Raw genomic sequence first — 24,756 nt, forward strand, 5'->3', positions numbered from 1 at the left:
CTCACTTGCAGGAGATTTCTTAAGCATCTAATACGTACTAGGCGTTAATGGTCACAGACAGAGGTCAATATGATACAGTGTGTGGCCTCAGGAGTGTTTGGTGGAACAGAGTGGTCAGTCAGTCACAGCACGATGTGGGAGAGTGACAGACAGACGCAGCTTTGCTGACACTTACTGTGTCTGCGGGGGTCAGACAATGTTTCACAGAGGAGGAGACAGACAGGACAGAAGGACGCCCAGGAGAGGGGACAGGATACGGAAGCTTAGAGGAACGGGCTGGACACAGGGCGTGGTACCACTCCAAGCCTGGGAAGACGTGGTGGAGCTGGGCCGTACCGGCCCTGGTCTGTCATGTTGCAGAGTCTGGATTCAAATCCCACAGGCAGCCAGGAACTAAAAGAATTAGTTTTGATCTTCTCTTCCAGAAAGTATGAAGTTCAAGAAGCAAAAGAGAATCAAACTCATGATAGATACGTCACTGTACGGGAACTCTTGGTCTCCTGGCTCATACAAAATTATCTTCAGAAAATATAGAAGACTTTGAAGATAAATCACTGACCTGATCACTGGTTATGATCTGTGAGTAACAGTGGAGATTAGGAGATATGGACAAAGTCATTCAATTTGCATAGTCTACCTTTGACTTTCTTTTGTAAACTACAGATCAGAGATATTTAACTTCCATCCTGAGAATGTTTTCTAGAATAGATTATAAAGGTACTATGTTGTCTGCACTTAAGAAGAAAAAGAAAACATTGACCACTAGCATTCGGAATGGGTTCAAAGAAAAAAAGTCATATAAACTGGCCTCATATCCATTTTTTAAAGTACTACTAGGAGGCATGATCTCATATGATATTTATTTTTGAAGACATGGATGGATTAAAAAATGGTTGAATAAGTTTATTTAAAAAGTGGTGGTTTAGAGAGTGATGACAACAGAAGAAAGCTAGTGCCACTAGGTGTGTCGTTGGCCCTACTCATCACACTTCTGGATGACAGAGGGAAATGGACAGGACAAAAGACAGAATCAGACTCAAAAACAGATACAAGTGGGACTGGTTCCAACAAGATTACGAGTAATAAATGTGTCATAATCAGCTCCCTCCAAACCTAACTGTAAAATGGAAGAATCCATGGGATCATCTTAAACCCCTCTTCCTCTCACAATCCTGATATAATCCATCAATAAACCCTAGTGACTCTACTTTCGAAGTATAACCCCTCACCACCTTTACTTCTACTGTCCTGGTTCAAGTCACTGCCCTGGAGTATTGTAATAACTCTGTGCCGGTCTTTGTGTCCCTACCCCTGACCTCTAGGGTTTATTCTCAATACAGCAGCCAGAGTGCTCCTTGTGAAATGAAAATCAAACCACACCACGTCTCCATTCAAATTCTTCTAATGTCTCCTCATTTTAACAAGAGTACGAGTAGCTTCCAGTAGCTTCTAAGACCTCTCAGTGCTCTGGCATCTCACTGCCTCTCTGGCTTCGTGTCTGCGGATCCCTCCCTCCCTCCCTCCCTCTGCCCACGAGCCTGCTGGCCAGGCTCCTCAGACGCCAGGTTAAAAATCACAGTGATTCCGGGACACAGACACACTACTAAATGTAAAATAGATAACTAATAAGGACCTGCTGTGTAGCACAGGGGACTGGGAGACTCTACTCAATACTCCATAATGGCCTATATGGGAAAAGAATTAAAAAAAAAAAAAAGAATGGACATATGTAGATGTATAACTGATTCACTTTGCTGCACACCCAAAAGTAACACAACATTGTAACTCAACTATACTCGAATAAAAAAAGACTTTACCACGTTATTCTCTGAAAAATCCCACACCCTCAATCTAATTATGGAAAAATATCAAGACAAACCCAAATTGAAGGATGTTCTGCAAGTACCTGACCAGTACTCCTCAAACTGTCAGGTCACGAGAAACAAGGAAAGATGAGAAACCGTCACAGACCGGAGGAGACTAAGGAGACCAAACCAAATGCAATGTGTGCCCTGGACTGGACCCTGGAACAGGAGGACATGAGTGGGAAAACCCGTGAGATCCAAATAAAGTCTGGAGTGTAGGTAAAAGAAGATGGAGTCTTCTGACCCATGGACATGATACACTGCTCCATGCGCTGAGGTACTTGCTAATGCCTCTGATAAGGGCTTATAATTTGTTCGTGTGCTCTTCCACATCTATTTTCATTTTTTAACTCTTGCTGACGTATAAGGATGACTTTAAATTCAGTATATCATTTGTAGTCAGCAAATTTGTCAAATTCTCTTACTAGTACTAATAATTTATCTGTAGATTCTTTTTTATATGTACAGTTGTATTATCTGTAGATAGTGAGAGGTGTTCTTTCCTTCTTAACTGCTATCTTTCTGTGTCTGTTCTGTCTTACTGTGCTGGCAGCACCTCCAGAAGAAGGCTGAGGAGAGCAGTAAATGTCCTAATCACCAAGGAAATGTTCTCATCATTTTGTCATTAAGCATGATGTCTGTGATAGATTTTACATAGACATACTTCCTTCGATCAAGGAAGTACCTAATTCATTAGTTTTTATTATATCCATTCACAGGTACTGAGTTTTAATAAACACTTTTTTTCCGTGTCTGTTGAAGTGAATTTCGAGTGTTCTCCTTAAGTCTGGGTTAAAGTGGTATTTTAAAATTTTTGTATTTGTAAAGATATTTTTTTGATGTGGACCATTTTTAAAGTCTTTATTGAGTTTGTTACAATATTGCTTCTGTTTTATATTGTTTGGTTTTTTGGCCACAAGCCATGTAGGATCTTAGCTCCCTGACCAGGGATGGAACCTGCACCCCCTGCATTGGAAGGTGAAGTCTTAACCACTGGACCACCAGGGAAGTCCCTAAATTGTTTTAAATGTTATTCTGACCTTGCATTTCATACACGTACATGCATGTATACTGTATCGCTAATATCTTGTTTGGGATTTCTGTGTCTGTGCTCTGAGCAAGTCTGTAACTTTCCTTTCTTATACTTATCTGGTTTGGTATCAAGATTAGCCTCATTTAAAGAGTTGGGGAATCTTCTCTCTTACACTAGTCTTTGGAAGCACTGTCTAAAATTCTAATTATTATCTCCTTGACTATTTAGAAGAATTTACCAGTGATGTCATTTGGGCCAGTTTTCTTTGTAGAGGAGGAAAAAATTTCTCTCTCTATATATACATACGTACACATATCAAATTATCATGTAGAAAAATTTACTGTTTTTTCTTTTGGTGTACAGTTCTATGAACTTTAACACATGTAGACTCATGTGACCACCACCACAAACAGGATGCGGAACAGTCCCGTTATCCCCAACATCCCCTGGTGCTGTCTATCCCTTCATGGCCACACTTTCCCTTCAGCCCGTGGCAACTACTGATTTGTTACCCAGCATACAGTCTGTCTTCTTGAAAATGTAAGGTACGTGGACCCAAACAGTATACAACCTTTTGAGATTGGCTTCTTTCATTTAGCGTAAGGCCTTTGAAATTCATCCAAGTTGTTGCTTGGACCAGTAGCCTGTCCCTTTTCATCACTGAGCAGTATTCCATTTCACGGATGTACTACAGTTTCCTTACACTTTCACCTGTTGAAGGACAATGGGTTGCTTCCAGTTTTTGGAACTTATGAATAGAGCTTCTAACATCAGTGTACAAGTTTTCCTAGGGAAAATACCCAGGAGTGGGATTGCTGGGTCATGTGCTAAGTGTATACTTAACTTTATAATAAACTGCCAAGCTGCCTCCCCGGGTGGCACAGCATTTGCAATCCTACGAGTCTCAGCTGCTCCATATCTTCACCACTCCTTTGTGGTCAGGTTATAGAACTATTCCTGTTTTCCAATTCTTCCTGAGCCAGTTTTGGCTAAGAATTTCTAATATCCTGTCCCACATTTCCCCTGTAAACTTGTTAATGTCTGTAGTATCTGTAGTTATGTCCACTCTTTCATTCTTGACTTTAGCTATTTATATTTTATTTTTTCCTTGATCAATCTCATCAAAGGTTTGTAAATATTAATGTTTTCAAAGAATAAAGTTTTGCTTACGTTGATTTTTTGTACTGTAGGTTTTCTTTTTTTTCAAAAAAAATTTTTTTTTTGACGTGGACCATTTTTAAAGTCTTTATTGAATTTGTTACAATATTGCTTCTGTTTTATGCTTTGGTTTTTTGGCCGCAAGGCATGTGGGATCCTTAGCTCCCCGAACCAGGGATCGAACCTGTACCCCCGGCACTGGAAGGCAAACTCTTAACCACTGAACTGCCAGGGAAGTCCCCTGTAGGTTTATTTTCAATTTTATATTACAGTTGATCCTTGAACAACATAGGTTTGAACTGCACAGGTCCACTTACACACTGACATTTTTCAGTAGTAAATACTACAATACTAAGCTATTTGCAGTGGACTGAATCCATGGATGAGGAACTGCACGAACGGGGGGGACCTGCATGCACTGAAGGACTGCAGGCATGGGGGGACAGTACACATGGCGGGGACCACACACGTGGTTGGGGGAGAACTGCAAGCACGGAGGGCTGACTAGGCTGCAAGGAGGGTCGGCACCCTGACCCTCACATTGTTCAAGAGTTAACTGTACTTATTTTGTTTTCTTTTCTTTTACTTTCAAACAACTCAGTTTGCTGTTCTTTTTCTAAGTTCTTAAGATAGATGCTTATTAGTTCATTAACTTTTAGCCAGAAACTTTCCTAAAATATGTACTTAAAGCTCTAAATTTTCCTCTAGAAACTGCTTTAACCACATCCTACAAATTCTGATATAGAATATTTTTACCATTCAGTTCAAAATATTTCCTCATTTTCATTATGATCTCTTTATTGATCCATGAACATACATTCAAAAGTGTATTCCTTAAAACTCCCAAACATAATATTCTATGTATCTTATTTCATAGCTTAATTGTATTGTGTTCAAGGAACATGCTCTGTATGATTTTATCCTTTGAAATTTGTTGAGATTTGCTTTATGAACCCATATATGTTCAATTTTTACAAATATTCCAAATAGCTTGAAAAAATACTTATTTTGCAATTACTAAGTACACTGTCCGTATATCTTCAAATCTTCCGTATCCTCATTGGTTTTGTGTGATTATTCCATCAATGACTAACCAAGGTATGTTAAATCCTCAGCAATGACTGTATATTTGTCTTTTTCTCTTTGTAGATTGTCTAATTTTTCTTCATATATTTTTGAGGCCTCGTTATTAGGTACAAACACATTTAAAATAATATCTGATCAGTGAATTTAATCTTTCACCATTATAAAATGATCCTGTTATCCATAATAATGCTTTTAACCTTCAAGTCAACATCATCTGAAATAAATTTAGCTACACCTGTTTCTTTTGTGAGTATTTTCATGGGAAATACTTTTTTTTTTTTTTTTTTTTTTTTTTTTTTTTTGCCGTACGTGGGCCTCTCACTGTTGTGGCCTCTCCCGTTGCGGAGAACAGGCTCCGGACGTGCAGGCCCAGCAGCCATGGCTCACGGGCCCAGCCGCTCCGCGGCATGTGGGATCTTCCCGGACCGGGGCACGAACCTGTGTCCCCTGCATCGGCAGGCGGACTCTCAACCATTGTGCCACCAGGGAAGCCCGGGAAATACTATTTGTTTATCTATCTTTACCATGTACTTGTCATTTTCTCTGCTCTTCTTACACCTCAGACCTCTAACAAGGATCTCTCTTCACGCCTAAATAAGGGTCTACTGAGAACACATTTTCTGTTTTCATTGCCTGAAAGTTGTCTGAAATCATCACCTCCTTTCTTAAAAGATATCTTGTGAAGTACAGAATTCTGTATTGGCGGGCATCTTTTCACTATGTCTGGCTTCCACTGTTTTTACAGAGAATTCAGCTGTCGGTCCAACTGCCACCCTCTCAAAGATAATCTGAATTTGGGGGGTTTACTTTTAAGAGTTTTATTTTTGTCTTGGATAATCTGTAATTTCACCATAATGTGACTGGGGATAGATTTATTTATCCTTCTTGAGATCCACTGAACTTCTTGAATCTGTGGTCCGGTGTCCTTCATCAAGACTGAAGAAAATCTAAGCCATTAGCTCTTCAAATACTGCTGCTTCCCTGTTCTCTCTTCTCCTAGAATTAAGAGTAGAAGAAACTTCTATCCTTCATGTCTCTTATCAGGATTTTTCTATCTGTCTCTCTGAGTTACATTTAGTATAAATTTCCCCCTATATTCCAATTCATTAATTCTTTCTTCAGCTCTGTTTACTTTAATGTTAAACCTATCCTTTGAATTTGAATTATTCTATTCTTTTAATTTTTAGAAGTTATATTTGGTTCTTAAAATCTGTTGATTCTACTGTATTTTATTCTACCACAGCAGGTAATTTCAAGCTTGCATGTGTTTTCTTTAAACATGACAGTCATTTTATAACCTGTATCAGATAGTTAAAGTCCTTACGGGTCAGTTTCTGCTTCCTTTTGTTTCTGGTAGTTCTCACTCACACTGCTGTCTTCTTGCTGAATTATCTGGGAAACTTCTACAGTGCTCCGATGAAGGTATGCTGCTCCAAAAGATCTGGCTTTGCTTCTGCTTGGTGTCTATGGGTAGGGCAGCAGGTCCACTTTGGACTCAATTATGGCTTGAACTTTATCAGGCTGCCCAGTGATATGAATCTGAGCTATAAATCAATGCATGACAGCTTGTGGTTACTGTTTCTCAGAGACAATCCTCCATTCCCCCAATCCCTAGTCAAGGCAATTTTGTTTGCTAACTCCTGAGGATGGTAGGGGTGGTAGAGGGTTTGCTTTTAGTTCATCATACTCAGGATGTAGCCCATACTAGGGGAGGATCTGCTACTAACTCTTTGGTGGTCCAAGGCTTTGTTTCTTCTCAGAGGCCTGAAAACCACATCTTAGGTTACCCTTGTGAGGCAAATGTCCTCGAGGCCAAAGAGTCTTCTATGCTGTGCTCTGCTGACCTCTACGGCTTCCTGTATCCACTTAGATATATAATCTGTTAATGTCTTACTATCTAGTTAGCTCTTTAAATCTTTCAAGAAGATTTCTTTATTTAAAAATTTAATATCATTAGTTATTTTCAGTGAGAACACTGGTCCAAATAATCTATCCGAATGTATTTTCAGAAACAGAACCTCTTCATTGATTTTTTCATCTTTCTTTTTACCTCTATCTCATTCTCTTGATCTCCCCCTTTTCCAGACAAATCATTTCCTTCTTGCTTCTGTATTAAGACTTCATATCAATGACACCAATGGATCAGTTCTGGCTACCAACAGTAAATACTTAAGAAACAGCTGCTCCCCAAATTTCTGAGCTCAGTATTACAATTTAACAGGTTATCAGCCCTGCTGTTAACCAACTGTGATAATGAATAAGCAAGTTAACTTCTCTGGGTTCTACTTTCCAGAAACCTGGGAGTTATGTCAGCCTTTCTTTCTCAATTACACAGAATTACATGGAATCAACCAAATTTAATATATTTTACCCCCTACGTTTCTGTCAAATCTCTCCCTTTTATTCCCATCCCAAGGCCCACTTCTTTAGTTCCAAAACTCTCATCACTGCCTGAACTATTAAGCCTCTTTACTGAGGACACTACCTCCTGCCTCTAGACACCCCTGTTCCCAGGATTCTTTTTCCATATTGCTACCAGACTTATTTCTAAAGTACATATCAGTGCTGTTATTCTCATAGCTTCCAGGATAAAGTTCAAATTCCTTGACTTAGCACATGATGCCCTTCATAGTGTTTCCCTTGTTTACTTCTCTGAGCTCATTTTCTGCCAACCCCATTTGTTCAAATCTTTGTGGTTCCACGTATGTCGCGCGTTCCGCTGCAAAAGCACCTCCTGTGCCTCTCCTCTGCCTGCTGAACCTCTACTGGTCCTTTGTGACTCAAGCCCAGCACTGTTTCACTCGGAAATCCTTCTAGGACTTCTCCTCTCTCAGGTGTAGGTGTTCCTTCCTCGTGTTTCCACATAACTCTTAAATTTACACCTACATCGAACTATAATGACTTTGTGACTTACTTCCCTCTCCCACATTAAACTGTAAGCACTTTTCACACAGAGACAGTCTTACTCCAGTTTGCAACCCCATTCCTGCAGAGCTGCTGAATGGACAGATGAGTAATGCCATAAAACAAGGGGCTGATTACGTGATTCCAGAGGTCCCCTGTTAGCTATAAAATTTGTTAACTCCTGTCACCCTGTGCCTACTCTTTGGACTCTTATCTCAGCTTCCACATTTGGTTACCCAGATTCTTGGGCCTGCATACCTGACCCATTTCCCCTGACTGTCTAGCCTGAGTTTTGATATCCTGTTGAGATGACTTCCCTGAATTTGAATCTTGCTGGGCAGCTTCTCTTTGCCTGACCTTGAACTTGGCCCCTTCACCTGCTCCTCTCTGCCTCGGTTGATGCCCCGGGCCTGACCCTCCCCCGATCCCTCTAATTCACAACAGCTGCCACGTCCACATCCTTCTCTCTTCATCCCACTGTTGCTTAAACTCTCACAAGACAGGCTAAATAGTTTATTGGGAAAAGTAGAAAGGAGACATTTTAGAGCTGGAAGAAAAAGCACCTTCATCTGACAGATGGGGAGGAAGGTTAGACACAATGCTCGCTCACTGCAAGGGCACTAGTGGGGGCTCCTGGCTTTCACTGCTCCTTCCACTCAACCATGCTTTACTTTTGTAAAGGGTTCACTCGGGGAGAAATTTAAAGCAAGTGAAAGAACCATGAGAGAGAGACAGAGAGAGGGAGGGAGGGAGAGAGAGAGGGAGGGAGGGAGAGGGAGAGAGAGAGAGAGAGAGACAGAGAGAGAGAAAGAGAGAGAGACAGAGAGAGAGAGAGAAAAAAGGGAGAGAGAGGGAGGGAGGGAGGGAGGGAGATGCTTACAAACACTAACAATATTCCCATGATTTACCTGCATTTGGGATTTTTGCACACTGAATTATCTTATAATGCTACTATACCAAAATACACTTTGTTGGCTTCTAAGTAGATTCTTCATTTGAGGTCACAGTATGAAATTAAAGATAGGTTCAATTACATCAACAGTATAGGGAAAGCTTGATTCTGGTTTTTAAAAAACTACCAAAATTCAGTATACTATATGGATCAATATATTACATGCAAGTTATGGTCAAAATAACTTTCATCTCTCCTAATAAAATAGCAATGCATCATCAAGTTTAACACAATGAAGGTATTTTCAAATTGTCAGTTAGGCCCATGCATTTCCTATTAATCCCACACTGACTTTAGAATGTACTTTTTGGTAAGTAGAAGGAGACGTTCTACTGATTAACAGCAAATAAATTACAGTTCATTTCAAACTTTTCATCCAATTTATCGTTTCAATTAATATATTTTTTAAAAGAAGACGGAAGAGATATGGAACATATGTATATGTATAACTGATTCACTTTGTTATAAAGCAGAAACTAACACACCACTGTAAAGCAATTATGCTCCAGTAAAGATGTTAAAAAAAAAAATCCAGAGAATAGAACATTACCAGAAAAACTGAACTCACCATCGTCTTCCCAGCAGCTCTTCACGTTCCCTTCCCTTGCGCTGCTCCCAGGCAGCACTGCCTGGTCTGTCGGCAGGCCACCCTCTGGGGCGCCACCTTCACAGTCTGCTGCATCCGTGATACTTTCTTCTTCCACAATGTGGAGTTTGTCTTCATCGTCTGAATCTGAATTTGTTTCTACCACAGTATTATAGTTTGTAACTGTAATACAAACAAGAAACAAATAATCAAAACCAATTAGTACAAAAGCTGGTTTTCACACCTTAGTACAAAGAAATTTTAAGAAGTACTTAAAACATTGGTGTTCAGTAATAGTTTTAGACTGTAAAATGTAAGCAGCTAATTTCTTTGATAACATGCACGCACACAGCACGTCCTAGATACCAGGTGGACAAAAAGGCAAGTAACAGTAGCCACGCTTATTAAATGCTTAGCTATGCGCACGGGCGTTTTACGGAGAGTAACTCGCCAATTCTTCCAAAAACCTTTTAGCAGCCCCATGACCACAGGATCTACCTACCGCCTACTGCTTATATCCCTGTTCTACAGAAGCGGAAACCGAGGCACAGGGAAGGTAAGTATCTTGTCCAAGACCACACATCTAGGAAGTGGCAGGGTGGGGATTTGAACCCTAGGAGTCTGGTTCCATATTCTGTGTTCTTAACCACTACATCAAACATCTTCTCCAATCGTAATGAGTTTATATGACATGACGCTGCTTATGTAGAACAAGGGCTTCAAATCTTTAAAGCATTGCAATTTAAGAAAAGAGTTCATCTCTCCTAATAAAATAGAAATGCATCATCAAGTTTAACACAATGAAGGTATTTTCAAATTGTCAGTTAGGCCCATGCATTTCCTATTAATTCCACACTGCCTTTAGAAAGAATCAACCAATTTAACCAAATTTCCACATAATTAAGACATGATTTAAGTAATGTTTATACGTAAGTCCATCATTCTGAAGGAAAAAAGACCATGACATTTAGTTTTCAAACGGGCACCCTTTCCACATTTTTTTTTTTTTTTTTTTTTTTTTTTTTTTTTGCGGTACGCGGGCCCCTCACTGTTGCGGCCTCTCCCGTTGCGGAGCACAGGCTCCGGACGCGCAGGCTCAGCGGCCATGGCTCACAGGCCCAGCCGCTCCGCGGCATGTGGGATCTTCCCAGACCGGGGCACGAACCCGTGTCCCCTGCATCGGCAGGCGGATTCTCAACCACTGCACCACCAGGGAAGCCCCCTTTCCACATTTTTAATGAGCTTCAATAAACTTTAACACACCAGCATTATAAAGACATATAATAATTCTGAATAACTACAGCTCACAGAACCAAAACAGCTTATATAGTATAGTCAATATTCTTTCTTTAGAGTCCTTGCAGTAGTCACTCTAATGCGATAAATTATTTAGAACCTCATGGGGTATGGTCACGGGAATACCTCTTTTCAACAATTAGCAGGGTGATTCTTACTTGCTAAGGTAAGTGTGAGAGGAAGGGGGAAAAAGAAAGCTTTGTTTGCGTAGCTAAGCAACAATCACTTCCAGTTATTCTTTCCATTTCTTCCTTAAATTTTCCAAGCTTTCTTGAAAGAAGATAATCACCTAAACGCTTAAAACGACATGTCTGTATATATATATATACACACACACACACACACACACACACACACACATACCCCTTCCCATACACACACACACACCCAAGAACACAAAAAAAGAAACACAATCAAAAGCATGGATGTGTATGTCAAAGTGAGAACTAATAACCACGTCTCCAAAACTGCTCTGACAGACCCTGGGAAAAGCCCTCTGTCCAAGAGAGTACTGGAGTTACTCTTTTGCCCACACTGGGAATTCTTCCATATCTGAAGAAAAGTGTCAAGTATTGCTGTGTCTGTAATACTTCAGTGTGAATACAGTTTCCCAGATCTTGCCCTAAGAGCAAACAGTTTTCTCTCTAGTTTTAATGTAAAAGTAATACATGTAAAAAATTCAGACAATACAAAACATGTCAAATTAGTAAAATCCCCCCTCCCAATTTTTCCTTCCTCAACTCACTCTTTCAAGGTAACAATAACAGCAGGGTTTATTAATTACTTTATGCACTAGGCAGGCATGATACTAAGCATTCTACATACCTTATCCTATTTAATTGTAACACAGACCTCACCCTATACACATACATATCATTTAATATCAATCCTATATATAAGTGTATGTGTGCATACTTAAAACACACACATATGGGATCACATTATACTGTTCTGCCACTTAGTTTTTTGCCACTTAATTACATATCCTGGAAGCTTTTCTATGTGAGCATCTGTGGAGCTTTCCCATTTTCCTCTGGATGGGTACAGAGCATTTCACTGTAACAGACAGAACCTAACCGATCACCTGTGGACAAAATTTAGTTTGTTTCCAGTGTTTAAGTATTGTCAACAACATCATAATAAATTTTCTTGTAAATGTATCTTTGGACATTCCTTAAATACATTTGTCAGATACATTAGTAGGGGTGGAATTGCTGAGTCAAAGGAAAACTTAAGTAGATATGGAAACACGGGGAATTCCTTGCACTCCAGCCACACCAGGAGCAATGTAAATTGTGAAACTGTGTGTGTGGGTAAAGAGCGTGATTCTCAAAGGACAGTCTGCAGTTGGAAAAGGGTTTCCCACCGAACCTTTAACTGAGAGTAAGATACAGGTGTGCGTGTTTGAATGAGGGAAAGGGTTTCCCACCGAACCTTTAACTGAGAGTAAGATACAGGTGTGTGTGTTTGAATGAGGGAAAGGGTTTCCCACCAAACCTTTAACTGAGAGTAAGATACAGGTTGTGTGTGTCTGAATGAGGAAAAGGGTTTCCCACCGAACCTTTAACTGAGAGTAAGATACAGGTGTGTGTGTTTGAATGCGGGATCTTACTGGCAAATGATGCGCAATGCTATTAGCTTTATTTTTACTGTCAAGGGCTCCTTAGTAGTAGCTTACTGAATGACTTACTAAAGTCACTGAAAGTTGGGACAGTATATAAAGGCATTTCTATGCCACAAGCTAAACTTAGAACACAGCTAGTGTTTCCTCAGGGTTAATCGATTCTGTATTCCACTAGACCTGGATGCCACGGAAGGTTCGGCTCGCTGCAAAGCTCTCATCGCGCTTGGACATTCACAGACAGCTGAAATTCCTACTATTTTCTGAAGGGAGGTTTCAGTGCTTCTTCAAGTGTCTTGAGTTGACCATGGGTTTATATTGGTGCTATTCTTGCCTTTTAATGAAGTATACTCCAGTTTAGTTTTATCATTATCAATTTTGTTAGCTCTAGGTTTTTTTGGTCAACCCTAGATATTTACATGCACACTTAAGAGTATTCTAGGCTTGAAAATTTTCCAAAAATTGGGCTTTAAGACATGTATGCATTAGGGTTCAAATATTTACTTGCGTGCTTCATAGTTTTCATTGAGTTCTTTTTACTCTGAGCTGTTTTATTCTGTCTGAGTCAACTGTAGCCTGAAGTCCTCTGAGAACACCTGTCACCGTCCAGGACTCTAGCAAAACTCCTTCCTGTCCCCCAGTGCAAGCTGCCATTGTGGTATGGAAGATTATAAGCCAAATGACCAAAACACAGAGACGGCAATATATTTTACTATTATCTTGTGAATTTTCCTAGAGCATGTTTTGAAGAAGTGGTAGAAAACTTGAAAAATCCAGAAGAGCAATACATTTTGCTGGCTAAGATGGAAAAAAGACCAATAACTATTTTCCAAGACTTCACACTATCTTCTGCTTCAAAGTCACTTAGTGGAGAGAAAAAGTAGTGCAGAAGTAGTGCAAATCACTTACATTAATTATCGTAACTCAGATAACAGGCAAGCCTCCCTGTGCGTCTGGATCTATCCTTTGGTGGATCTACAGAGCTAATCTCAAAAGTACAGCCCCAGCACTAAAAAGCAAAGAGAGTAATACAGGACCTTTATAAATTCTGATAGCCAACGAGAGTGTCAGTGATCTCAACTGTGCCCATCTATCTCCGTATCTCTACACCGTTGCACCCTTTGGCTAAAAAAGTAACATCTAAAGAGAGGAATATTATTAACCATCACAGGTGATCATCACCTCTTGCTTCTGAGTTTTCATTGAAATAATAACATTTTAAGAAAGAAAAGACAAAGGAACAGAAAAGGTAAACAGCTTTTTAAAATCTTTAAATATAATTTGTAATACACAATACGAATTTAAATTTCAATAAAAATAGTAACATTTTCAATGCATTCTAGAATGGGATAAGGACACGCTGACTCTCGGTGGTGATTCCTGTTCGTGCCATTTGCTACCATCAACGCCAGGTGTAACAGCGTCTCCCGCACAAGGCGGCTGGGAGGAGCTACTGACTTAGAAACGCGCTGTGCTTATTAGAGCAGCACCTCGTAGGCAGTAAAGACTGCAGAAGTGCCTGCTGTTAGCATCAGCAGCAGCAACATCTCACTGAAGCTTACAACAGTTCCTAACAAGTAGGTACTATCACAGCTTCCTTTCACAGACAAGAAAAGTAGCTGAGTAACGTGTCTGAGGTTATGTAGCTACTAAGTGGAAAAGCTGGACTCCAAACCTGGTCTGCCTGATTCCACAACCCATACACTTTTACTGCTACATACAAAGCCTGCTGACAGAAGATGGCTGCACTAATGATAAATATTTTTAAACTTGTATTTTTGTGTCTAGCCTATTCTGCGGCCCTGTAACCCCAAACTTAACAATTTGGCACTAAAAACATTTGCAAATGACTAAAGAATTTTAACCCTTAGAATCTCAAAATAATATAACAAACAGTATATACCATGGGGTAATATCATCATTATAATCAATAAACTTTAAAAGGCCAGCACATAGCATATTATTTTTAGGACTGATTGCACGTAGCACCACATCAACTGTGCTAAACTCCTATGTACCTGTTTCTTAAGTAATGTACAATAATAAAAGAACTAGCTAAATCAGACGAAGACAGTTCAAGAAGAGAGCAATACAATCTCAACTTCCATCACGAAGATATCTGAAGGCTTTACACATAGAGACCCCACCAGACACTGTCTACAGTTGCTCTGAACAGCAGGTTGGGTTCCTGCACGTTAAGCGGGAGACTAGGGGTGGGTAGGGGAGTGGGCGGTGGTCAGGTCTGACACAGGTTTTCAGTTCCTGTCCGGTGACAGCGGTGGCATGTGTCGGTTAAAACCACAGGTAAGGCCACGTTTCGACATATTTTTGGATGTACAAAAGTGTTTTTCCTTCCAGAGGAGGGGTATTTCATGCTTAACTATGTCCCACTCATTCCTACCTAACCCCCAACACACACTCATCCGCATGGCAGAAAAGAAAGATAAAATCTCTCTTAGGAAAAGACCTAAGACGGGTCCTTAAAAACTAACAGACTCCTTCTAACAAACTCTTCCATTTACATCAGTCTAACCTACTGGTATAATTTAAGAAAGACCTAGAAAAAGAGGTACACTGCACGTCTGCTCAAGATCATAGCTGGACTGGGGAGCAGAATATTTTACACGTGTCTGCACTAGGCTGAGAACAATGTGACTTAGGCGTGAGTGCATGAAACGTGGAGAGAAAGGCGGAGACCAGCACAGGCGCTTCCATTACCCCTCGACATCACTGGGACGGAAATGATGTCACGTCACGTATTTTTCTTGTCCTGAGCAGAGTCCCTGGCACACTCACTGCCTTCCACACGGTAGGTACAGAATTATTTGCTGAACTGAATCTGAGGCCACACTTCTTTTCTTCTCAGTGAAGTCAGTGAGTATATTTAAGTGTTACTGATAATTCAGGAAAATGAAGACAAAGCTGCAGTGACAACCATATAAAGAAACTTGTAAATTAACACATGAAATAGAAAGGAGAGGTTATTTGACAATTCATAAGGTTATAGAAAACTTCTGCAAATACTACTCCGAGACAGAGGAGCTCACGCTGTCCATAAACACTACGCTCGGTCTACACCGTCAGTATTTGTTAATCTGGCTTTTGACCTGATTTACAGATAAGATTAACTTACTATCTATATTATTTACTGCATAAAGTTATGATATAATATGCATATTTAATATAACATACAAGTAATCTAGTAAATAATGTACCATGTGTATATTATCTAATTTTATATTTAAGTCCCTTAAAAATAGGCATCACAGTGACTGTAGAGCGCTCCAAGCCCTATGAACATGTGAGGTTTTAATAAACACTAATGGTTCAGCCAATTTTGCGGGAAGTTATTTCAATTCCTCTCTAGGTAAAATCTTTCTTAACTTAGGGTATCTAATGAACAATAAGCATAGACTCTTTTTACATTTTCAAAGTAATTTGAAAAACATAACTTCAGTGAAAGTCAATGATTCTGAAGTTGACCCCATGCAAAAGGGCTGGTGGTTTTCAATGCCTCCAGATACCAGCTATTAATAGACTGAAGGCTGACTTGTCTTCTCCCCTCTCTCATCACACAAAAAATACTAGGTTTCCATGGGATCCGTCTTTGGTCCTCTCTCCATCCTTACTCTGGCCCTTCCCCCATTCTCCACGGGTCCACTGTCTATGGCCCCCAACAAGAGCCATCCCAAGTGACCTTCCCCTTGTCCTGCCGTATCAAAACTCCCACTCATCCAGGGAGCTTATTGCAGCCAGTGTTAGTACAATTCACAAAAAGGTTGGTGGAACAGTTAAACAGCAAAGTTCTCAGCAGATTAAAGTAAATTCAGTCTCACAAACAGGTGAGGAAAATATATGGATTAAAATAACTCACACTAAATTATTAATAACTAATATTTCCTTCATAGGTTAATTCTACATTTATAAAAGGATGCTTTTTAATTTATATTAGTTGTTACTTCTGGAACACAGGCAGTATGACAAAATGCAAATAAAGTGTGAAAAAGAAATTAAAAATATAAACATGGAAATTATTGAGTCAAAAAGTAGAGAAGCCATATAATTGATAAATCAATCCAAAAGCCAGATCTTTGAAGTATCAGTAAAATAGACAAGTCACTAGCCCACTTAACACTAGAAAAAAATTGAGAGACACAAATATTCGATATTAAAATGCAAATAGAGAAGTAACTCCAACTAAAAGTAATTTAAGCTACTTCCTGTATAAATATTTTGCACAAATCTAAGCAGGTAAATGTGTAAACATGGATGAAGTAACTTTTCTGGACACTGTAAATGCTTATAGCTACATCTGATAGAATTTATAAAATTATGGAAGAGAGACCAATGGTAGACAGACCATAGAATAAATTTAGGAAGCTATCAAATAGTTAACCGAAAACTGCCAGATAAGTTTTCCCAGGTGAACTTCAGATCTTCAAAGGACTGATAATTCTGTTGCCTTTTAAAAAGAGGAAAATGCAAAGAGTCCAAATTCTTTCTATGAAGCCGCAGAGTAACAGGCAACTAGAATCTGAGAAACAGGGACTCCCCTGGTGGCACAGTGGTTAAGACTCCGCCTGCCAATGCAGGGGACACGGGTTCGAGCCCTGGTTCGGGAAGATCCCACATGCCGCGGAGCAACCAAGCCCTGTGCCACAACTACTGAACCTGAGCTCTAGAGCCCATGAGCCACAACTACTGAAGCCCGTGCACCCAGAGCCTGTTGCACCCTATGCAACAAGAGAAGCCACCGCAATGAGAAGCCCGCGCACCTCTACAAAGTAGCCCCCGCTCGCCACAACTAGAGAAAGCCTGTGCACAGCAACAAAGACCCAATGCAGCAATCAATCAATAAATGTCTGAGGAAGAGTACACACATGCCCACTCATAAAATCAGTCTCACACACACTCAGTCTCACTGGTAATAACTGATGTAAAAACTCCAAATAAAATATACTCAACATTAAGAAATATATGAGTTCACTACATTAACACAGTAAAGGAGACAATATGACTTGTATAGAAACTGAAACGCTTTTGAAAAAATTCACTATTCCTTGCTGATAAATGCTTTCTCATAAAAATAAAACTGAAGTCAGTATCATGATAAACTATTATGTATTGGAGGCAATTTTAAGATAAAGATGTTTAATGTCATTAGAAGTTAGCAGTATTCTAAAAGAACAAGCTGATTTTTTAAAAGAACAAAAGAAAAAGCACAAATACTGGAAAAGATAAAGCAAAATTATTATTTACACGTGATAATGTGTCTGGAGAATGCAAGGAAAAAATCATTAAAAAACTATTAGTAATTAGAAAATTTGGTAAATGACTAATTATGAATTTAACAGAAAAAAATCAATAGCTTTCCAATAAACCAACAATAACCTGCTAAAGACATAAGAAAATAAAAATTCTATTAATAATGGCTACTCAAAGGATAACACATGAAGGAAAAAAAGCCTGGAGGACAGTGGGGAGCTTGCACACCCCCACTGCGTGTGGAAAGATATGGATGAATGAAGACATCCCTCTTTGGGGTGGAATGATTTCATATTGTAAAGATTCAATTCTACCTAAAATAATCTACAAACTCAATGTAATTCTGGTCCAAATACTAACATGAGACTTTAGATTCTAAATCTAGATGATTTAGACCAAATGATTCTAAAGTTTACAAGGAGAGCTAGGAGCTCAGTCTCTGGAGCCAGACTGCTTGGTTCAAATCACAGCTTCCCCACTTACTGGCCATGTTACTCAACCTTCTCATGCCTCGGTTTTCTCATCTCTAAGATGGGAATGATAACAGTATGTCCCTAATAGGGTTGGCGTAATGATAAAAATAATTATATATGCAAAAAACTTAATGTAGTACTGCATATGAGTGCTCAATACATGATGTTAGTAGTATTATTTTCTGGGAAAATAAACACAAAAATATTCAGGGAAATTCAGAAAACTAATAGTAACGGTGGTGGTAGAAGAACATGGACTAGCCATACCAGATAGGGAAAGCATCTCAAAGCTATAGAAATGGAAAGACATTTTTACAGGCACAGGGACAGGCAAACGATCAATGGACTTGCATAGAGTCCAGAAACAGACCCCCAAACATATGGTAGTCTTGCTAATCAGACTCCCACCTCACAACTTTAACCAAAATGAAATCTGCATGAATCAAAGATTTTAATTAACACTAATGAAACCACAGATATAACAGAAAAAAGCACAAGCAAATCCTTCTACACACTTGGAATAAGGAAGGCTGTTACAAACACGACGTGAAACCCATGATTATATATAGAAAAAATTCAAGTCGAAAGACAAATGACAAACTGAAAAATATCTGCAATACATGTTATCAAAGGCTGACTTCTTTATCATACAAAGAATTCTTAAATGTCCATGAGAAAAAGATGAACCACCCAATAAGAATATGCAAAGGTAATTCACACACACAGCAATATGAATGACCAATAAGCATGTAAAAAAGACATTCAACCTTGCCAACTAAAAACATACCTACTTTAATCCTACATTGTTATAATATCATTACTTCTTACACACACCTTTAACTCTCCTGCCTTTCTCCGACTTCAAAGCCCCTATTCTGATTAAATCTCACTTTTCCAGACTATACCTCAGTCCCTGTTCCCTGCAAAGCCTCCTGAAAACACTGCCTACACTTGCCTCCAACGTTTCTTCCAATTTGCTCTTATCTTGTGACTGTGAAGGATGTTTACATTGCTAAATCCAACGGCAATCATCAGGCCTCATGTTACACGACCTCCTAGCAGCATCTGACATCAGCCATCACTCTATCCTCCTAGCAGCATCTGACAGCATCCATCACTCCATCCTCGTCAAAGCCCTCTCTTCTTTTTCTTTTTCTTCTTATTTAATTAGTTTATTTTTATTTAAGAAAATGACCAATCCCAGAGCCTATATACAATAAGGAAGTAATGTGATCTAAGGACATAACATGAACAGCTTGCATTTATGTAGCTTTGACTCTCCTGGTTTTCCTCCTAACCCCTTGCTGCTTTTCTGTTTCTTTCCTCCACCTCCGGGCCTCCATCTGTCTCACGGCCCTAAACCTGCTTCGTATCCGAGTCCCGTTTCTCCTCGGAACTCCGGACCTGGGCGTCCACTGCCTACCTGACGCCTCCACCTGGGTGACCAAGATGCAAACCTGCCGTGTCCCAAAGCCGACCCCTGGGCCTCTTCCAGTCCCCTCACTTCAGTAAATGGCAATTCTGTTCTTCCAGTTGCTCAGGCCAAAAATCTTGGTGTCAGTTTTGACTCCCTATTTTCTCTTATATTCCACGTCTAACCTAGAGAGGATGTATCTTAAAACCCATTTGGCATCTGACCAGTTTCTGCACCCCCCCCCCGCCCCCCCGAATATCGTTAACGGGCTCTCAGGCCTTCTTACTGCTTCCTTTGCTTCCCTACGGTCAGTTCTTGGGATGGCAGCCAAGCAACCCTTCCACCACATCAGGGGGACCCTGTCACCCTTCTCCCAACCCAGCCAGTGGGTTCCCACCTCATCCACTGCAATCCATAGGCCCTTCGGGAGCGGTGCCCTCCGCTGCCGCCGCCTGGACTCCACGTGCGCCCTTACGCCCGCTCCCTGCCCTCCGGATGCTCTGGTCAAGGCTTCTGCAGACTGCCCTAATTACAGTTACAGACCTCCTGCACCGCGAGAGCACACCCCGCTCCGGCGACTTCTCTCTTTTTAAAGTACTTACTGCCCACTGCCGTGATATTTTACTATTTTTTAATTGCCTCCTCTCACTAGAATGTAAAATGCACGTGGGCAAGATTTTTTGCTTTGTTCACTGCTGTGCCCCCATGCATGTACGACACTGCCCATCAGTACTAACTGTTCACTAACTCACGGTATACGCAGGGGCTGAGGAAACAGATACACGCCTTCACGTTGTTGTGTCAACTGGGCAGCGTTTTCCAAAATTTAAAACGTTTACCTGCTGATCCAGCAATTTCTTGGAATTTGCCCTTTAAATGAACTTACACAGGTGTGCACATACGTATACATACGTTTCTCTGCAAACTTGTTTTTAATTACAAAAAACCTGAATAGCCACCCGAGGTATATCCATTTGTACTAATATAGAGGAGTCCTCCAAAACAGTCTGATCCCATTCTGGTAGAAAATACACAGAGTACATATACATGCACCTAAATAATGCATGACACTGCCTAGAAGGACATACAAATGAAGAAATGGAGTAAGAAAGAGTGACCTGTTTTTTTTCTATTTTATTCCTTCTATAAGACTGTTTAAATGTTTGTATTACTTAAACTTTTTTTTTTTTTTTTTTTGGCTGTGTTGGGTCTTTGTTGCTGCACGCGGGCTTTCTCTAGTTGCGGCGAGCGGGGGCTACTCTTTGTTGCGGTGCGTGGGCTTCTCACTGCAGTGGCATCTCATTGTGGAGCACGGGCTTCAGTAGTTGTGGCATGAGGGCTCAGTAGTTGTGGCGCACGGGCTCAGTTGCTCCACAGCATGTGGGATCTTCGGGGACCAGGGCTCAAACCCGTGTCCCCTGCATTGGCAGGCAGATTCTTAACCACTGTGCCACCAGGGAAGCCCTACTTAAATTTTTTTTTAAAGATATAAGTTTTAAATGTGCAGGGAGAAAGTCTGAAATAATATCAGCATACTGTTGCTAGTGGTGAACATCAGAAAACTGAACTGGGATCAGGGGAAACGTTTTCTTAATATTTTTGTTACTTGAATTTTAATAACAGTAGATAGGAGGGTATGATTAGAAACAACATGATGTGAAATCTTAAAAATAAAGGTTAAAAATAATATTTAGGAAGAAAATAAATAATAAGTTGTAAATACACATCCTGTAGGTTTTGAAGTAAAACAACTTAAATTCTTATTAGAAAATAACAGCTCTATTTGTCTTACATATGTGAAAGACGCCTGCCTGTTTTACAGTATGAATAACATTCACCTTTTCTATCCATAGCTACCTAAAAGTGTGACATCACGCAAAATGAAAAAGGAAAGTGACGCTTGCAGAGAGACGCAAGTGACCACCCAGGCCTGTGCCTCCTGCCCTTCCCGCCGGTGCCGGTGCCGGTGCCGGTGCCGGTGCCGTGCCGAGGGCAGCTGCTCTCGTACTCCGCAGGCGCCCGGGGAGGCCTGTGGAGAGCACTCGCTTCCCCTTGTCAAAGGCAACTAATACTCCCAAAGCACAGGTTACAGCAACACACACACCCATCCACACAATCATATGTTTAGTAGCTTCTACTGCAGGAGTTGGCATGATTCTAAGTTTTCCTCGATTTACAAAGAAGTTTTAAGACATATCTTGTCATTTACCAATCCCAGAAGGCACTTTTTCCCTGACTGGTTTTGAGACTCACCGACGTGTGGTTGAACTGGTTATGAAAAATAAGATGAAGGCAGAGGACAAGAATTTTATTCTAAATCTTTTCATGTGAGTTTTTCACGTTCCCTTCAACTAGTAATACAGTGTGTTTAACTGAAAACTCCTGGACACCACTGCTCACAGCTGGAAAGGAAGTCAGGAGAAATGGAACGAAACAGATTGTAACCCCAAGGATGGGTGGTCCCTTGCTTCCAGGGGGGGCAGCACACAGTAATCAAGCAGGGCTCAAGGCACCACTGGGGGACCTCGTCTTTGAAGCGTTCCTGAGGGCACTGCACGTACTCATTCCCCAAGTCTAGCCTCATAAAGGAGCTCTCTTCACTTCGTTATGGACTCATCACAGAAGAACAAGGATCACAGCAGTAAGATCTGAACTGGAATTTATTCTTAATGAAGCATTAAAAACAATTTAATAGGTAACTAGATATTAGTTTTACTGAGAGCTTCTAAACATTACATGTTACAAGCTTGTGAGTTATCAAAGTAGAATGAAGACTTTAGTTCTGACCTAAGTGCTCCAGAAGGTGGGAGGATGAAGACATATGTGGTCTACAGTCTCTGCTTCCGAGATGCATGCAATACTTACAAAATATGAATGATATATGTTGAATATTATGATGAGAATGTGACAGTAAATAAATGCTAAGAGTGATGTAGAAAATAAATACTATAGGATTCCCTACCTCATTGTGTCTAATCTTTTACGTCTTGTTAATATGCTACAGAAATAAAATTTTGAATACTTTTTGGGTTTTTAATTTGAAATACGTTGTCGAGAAGTTAAATGTATTTGAACTTTGTACCAAAGAATTTCTAGTATTTTCCTGTACCTGATTTATCTGAGAAGCAGTTGGAATGGTAACCATCTTTGGACAGAACCTATTCAGAAAATAAACAATATCCAGTGAACAAGATCACGTGAACTCACCACAGCTAAGTTTTCATACAAACTTTATCTGAGCGAGTAAATGGCCTTCGTGGTGAAAGAAGTGGAGAATCTTGGAAAAACACACATCAATGGAAACTTTAATACCATAGAGAGGAACAGACAGAGAAAGGAGTATTTTAAAAGTATTTAAAAAGACATTATGACCTACTGAATTTCTACTACTGGTGAAAAGGAAAGTTAAACCAATCAATGCCACTTACATAGAGTTTTGCACCCTGCCCCAAGAAGTACTAAGTATTCTATTTTTTAATTATTTATTTATTTTTTTAACATCTCTATTGGAGTATAATTGCTTTACAATGGTGTGTTAGTTTCTGCTGTATAACAAAGTGAATCAGTTATACATATACCTATGTTCCCATATCCCCTCCCTCTTGCGCCTCCCTCCCACCCTCCCTGTCCCACCCCTCTAGGTGGTCACAGAGCACCGAGCTGATCTCCCTGTGCTACGCGGCTGCTTCCCACTAGCTGTCTATTTTACAGTGTTTTATAAGCACTGAATCAGTTAATCCTTACAAGAGCCACATGAAGAGCTACTAATATTCTTAGTTTATAGATAAGGAAACTGAGACTTAGGTTATGGAACCGCCAAAGGAGACCAGTTACACTGGAGCCAGGACCCCAACCCAAGCCCACGTGGCTCCCGAGGTCCTGCCTGAGCCTACGTCTCCTGTGCCCTCCCCGGAGCAGAATGCCAGGGCCAGCGAACGAGCCACACGCCCTCACAAACCAACCAGGAAGAGAGAGAGGGTCATGATGAATTATTAGACACTTCACTGACAAGCACTTAATCAAACCTTTCTGACCTCAGAATCTAAGAAAATAAAACTTCAAATGTCCTTATTATTCGTCTTTACATCAGAATGACATTGGAAGACACAAATAACTACAAATCTCAGTTCAGAGACTGTTTTATTCTCGATTTAAATTTCCATTGCATACACCATGAATTCCAAAATCCTATATGCAGCAAATAAGGGTCTGTAGACTGTGAACATTACGGCCTCAATTACCTCTTTATCTTCACCCCTACCACTCTGCCCAAGGTCTTCTATTCCCTAGGCAACTCTCTATGTTCACGTTCCCCTTCGCCCCTTATCCTCTACTGCCGAATTCATACTCGTCTTTCAGAGCTCACATCCAAGCCATCAACAGATCCTGTTGGTCATGCCTCTCCACGCGCTTCTCTGGATCCTGTAAGACCTACCTCATCGGTATCCCTGTCTGTATTTACCAGTGGCAGCTAGAATGATCTTTTCAAAACATAAAAGCAGAAGATGCCACTCTCCTTCTTGAAATCTTTTAATGGCTCTGCAGCGTTCTGTCATGGCCTGCAGGTTCTGCAAGTTCGGGCCCACACCTTCTTTTCCACTCTTCTTACACATTCTCATGGGATGATCTTGCACTTGGCATGTGTCCAGGCTTCCTGCACCCCCAAGCCCTTGTCCCCGCCCTCCCCTCTGCCTGGAGTGATGCTCTGCTCCCAGCTCCTTCCTCACTGGCTCTTTTCTCCACATCTCCACCCCAAGGTCACAGTGTCAAATGATCCTTCCATGGCCACTCAACCTAACCTGCTCCACCGGGGTTCTCTCACATCATCCTATTTCCTTCACAGCATCCAATCCGTAAATGTCTAAACTGTTCAGTTACTTATTTTCTTTCCTTTATATTAGTTTTCTGTTGCTGCTGTAGCAAATTACCACAAACTTAAGAGGTTTAAAATAACACACATTTGTTATTTTACAGTTCTGAGGTCAGAAGTCCAAGACAGGTCTCACTGGGCTAAAATTAGGGTGTTGGCAGAGCTGTGGTCTTTCTGGAGGCTCTGGGGGAGCCTATTTTCTTGTGTTCTCTAACTTCTAGGGGCTTCCCGCA

The 24,756-nt window shown here is 40.5% G+C and overlaps 1 protein-coding gene across 1 annotated transcript in view; it reads right to left on the reverse strand.

Annotated features, from left to right (window-relative positions):
• ZEB1 (zinc finger E-box binding homeobox 1) overlaps window positions 1-24,756 on the reverse strand; it is a 191,014-nt gene that overhangs the window by 68,667 nt on the left and 97,591 nt on the right. Inside the window, exon 2 of the mRNA XM_060162798.1 lies at window positions 9,567-9,767. Coding sequence (XP_060018781.1) covers window positions 9,567-9,767 — 201 coding nt within the window. The remainder of the gene's footprint in view (window positions 1-9,566; window positions 9,768-24,756) is intronic.

The sequence above is a fragment of the Lagenorhynchus albirostris genome, chromosome 1, assembly GCF_949774975.1.
Source record: "Lagenorhynchus albirostris chromosome 1, mLagAlb1.1, whole genome shotgun sequence".
NCBI classification, from domain to species: Eukaryota; Metazoa; Chordata; class Mammalia; order Artiodactyla; family Delphinidae; genus Lagenorhynchus; species Lagenorhynchus albirostris.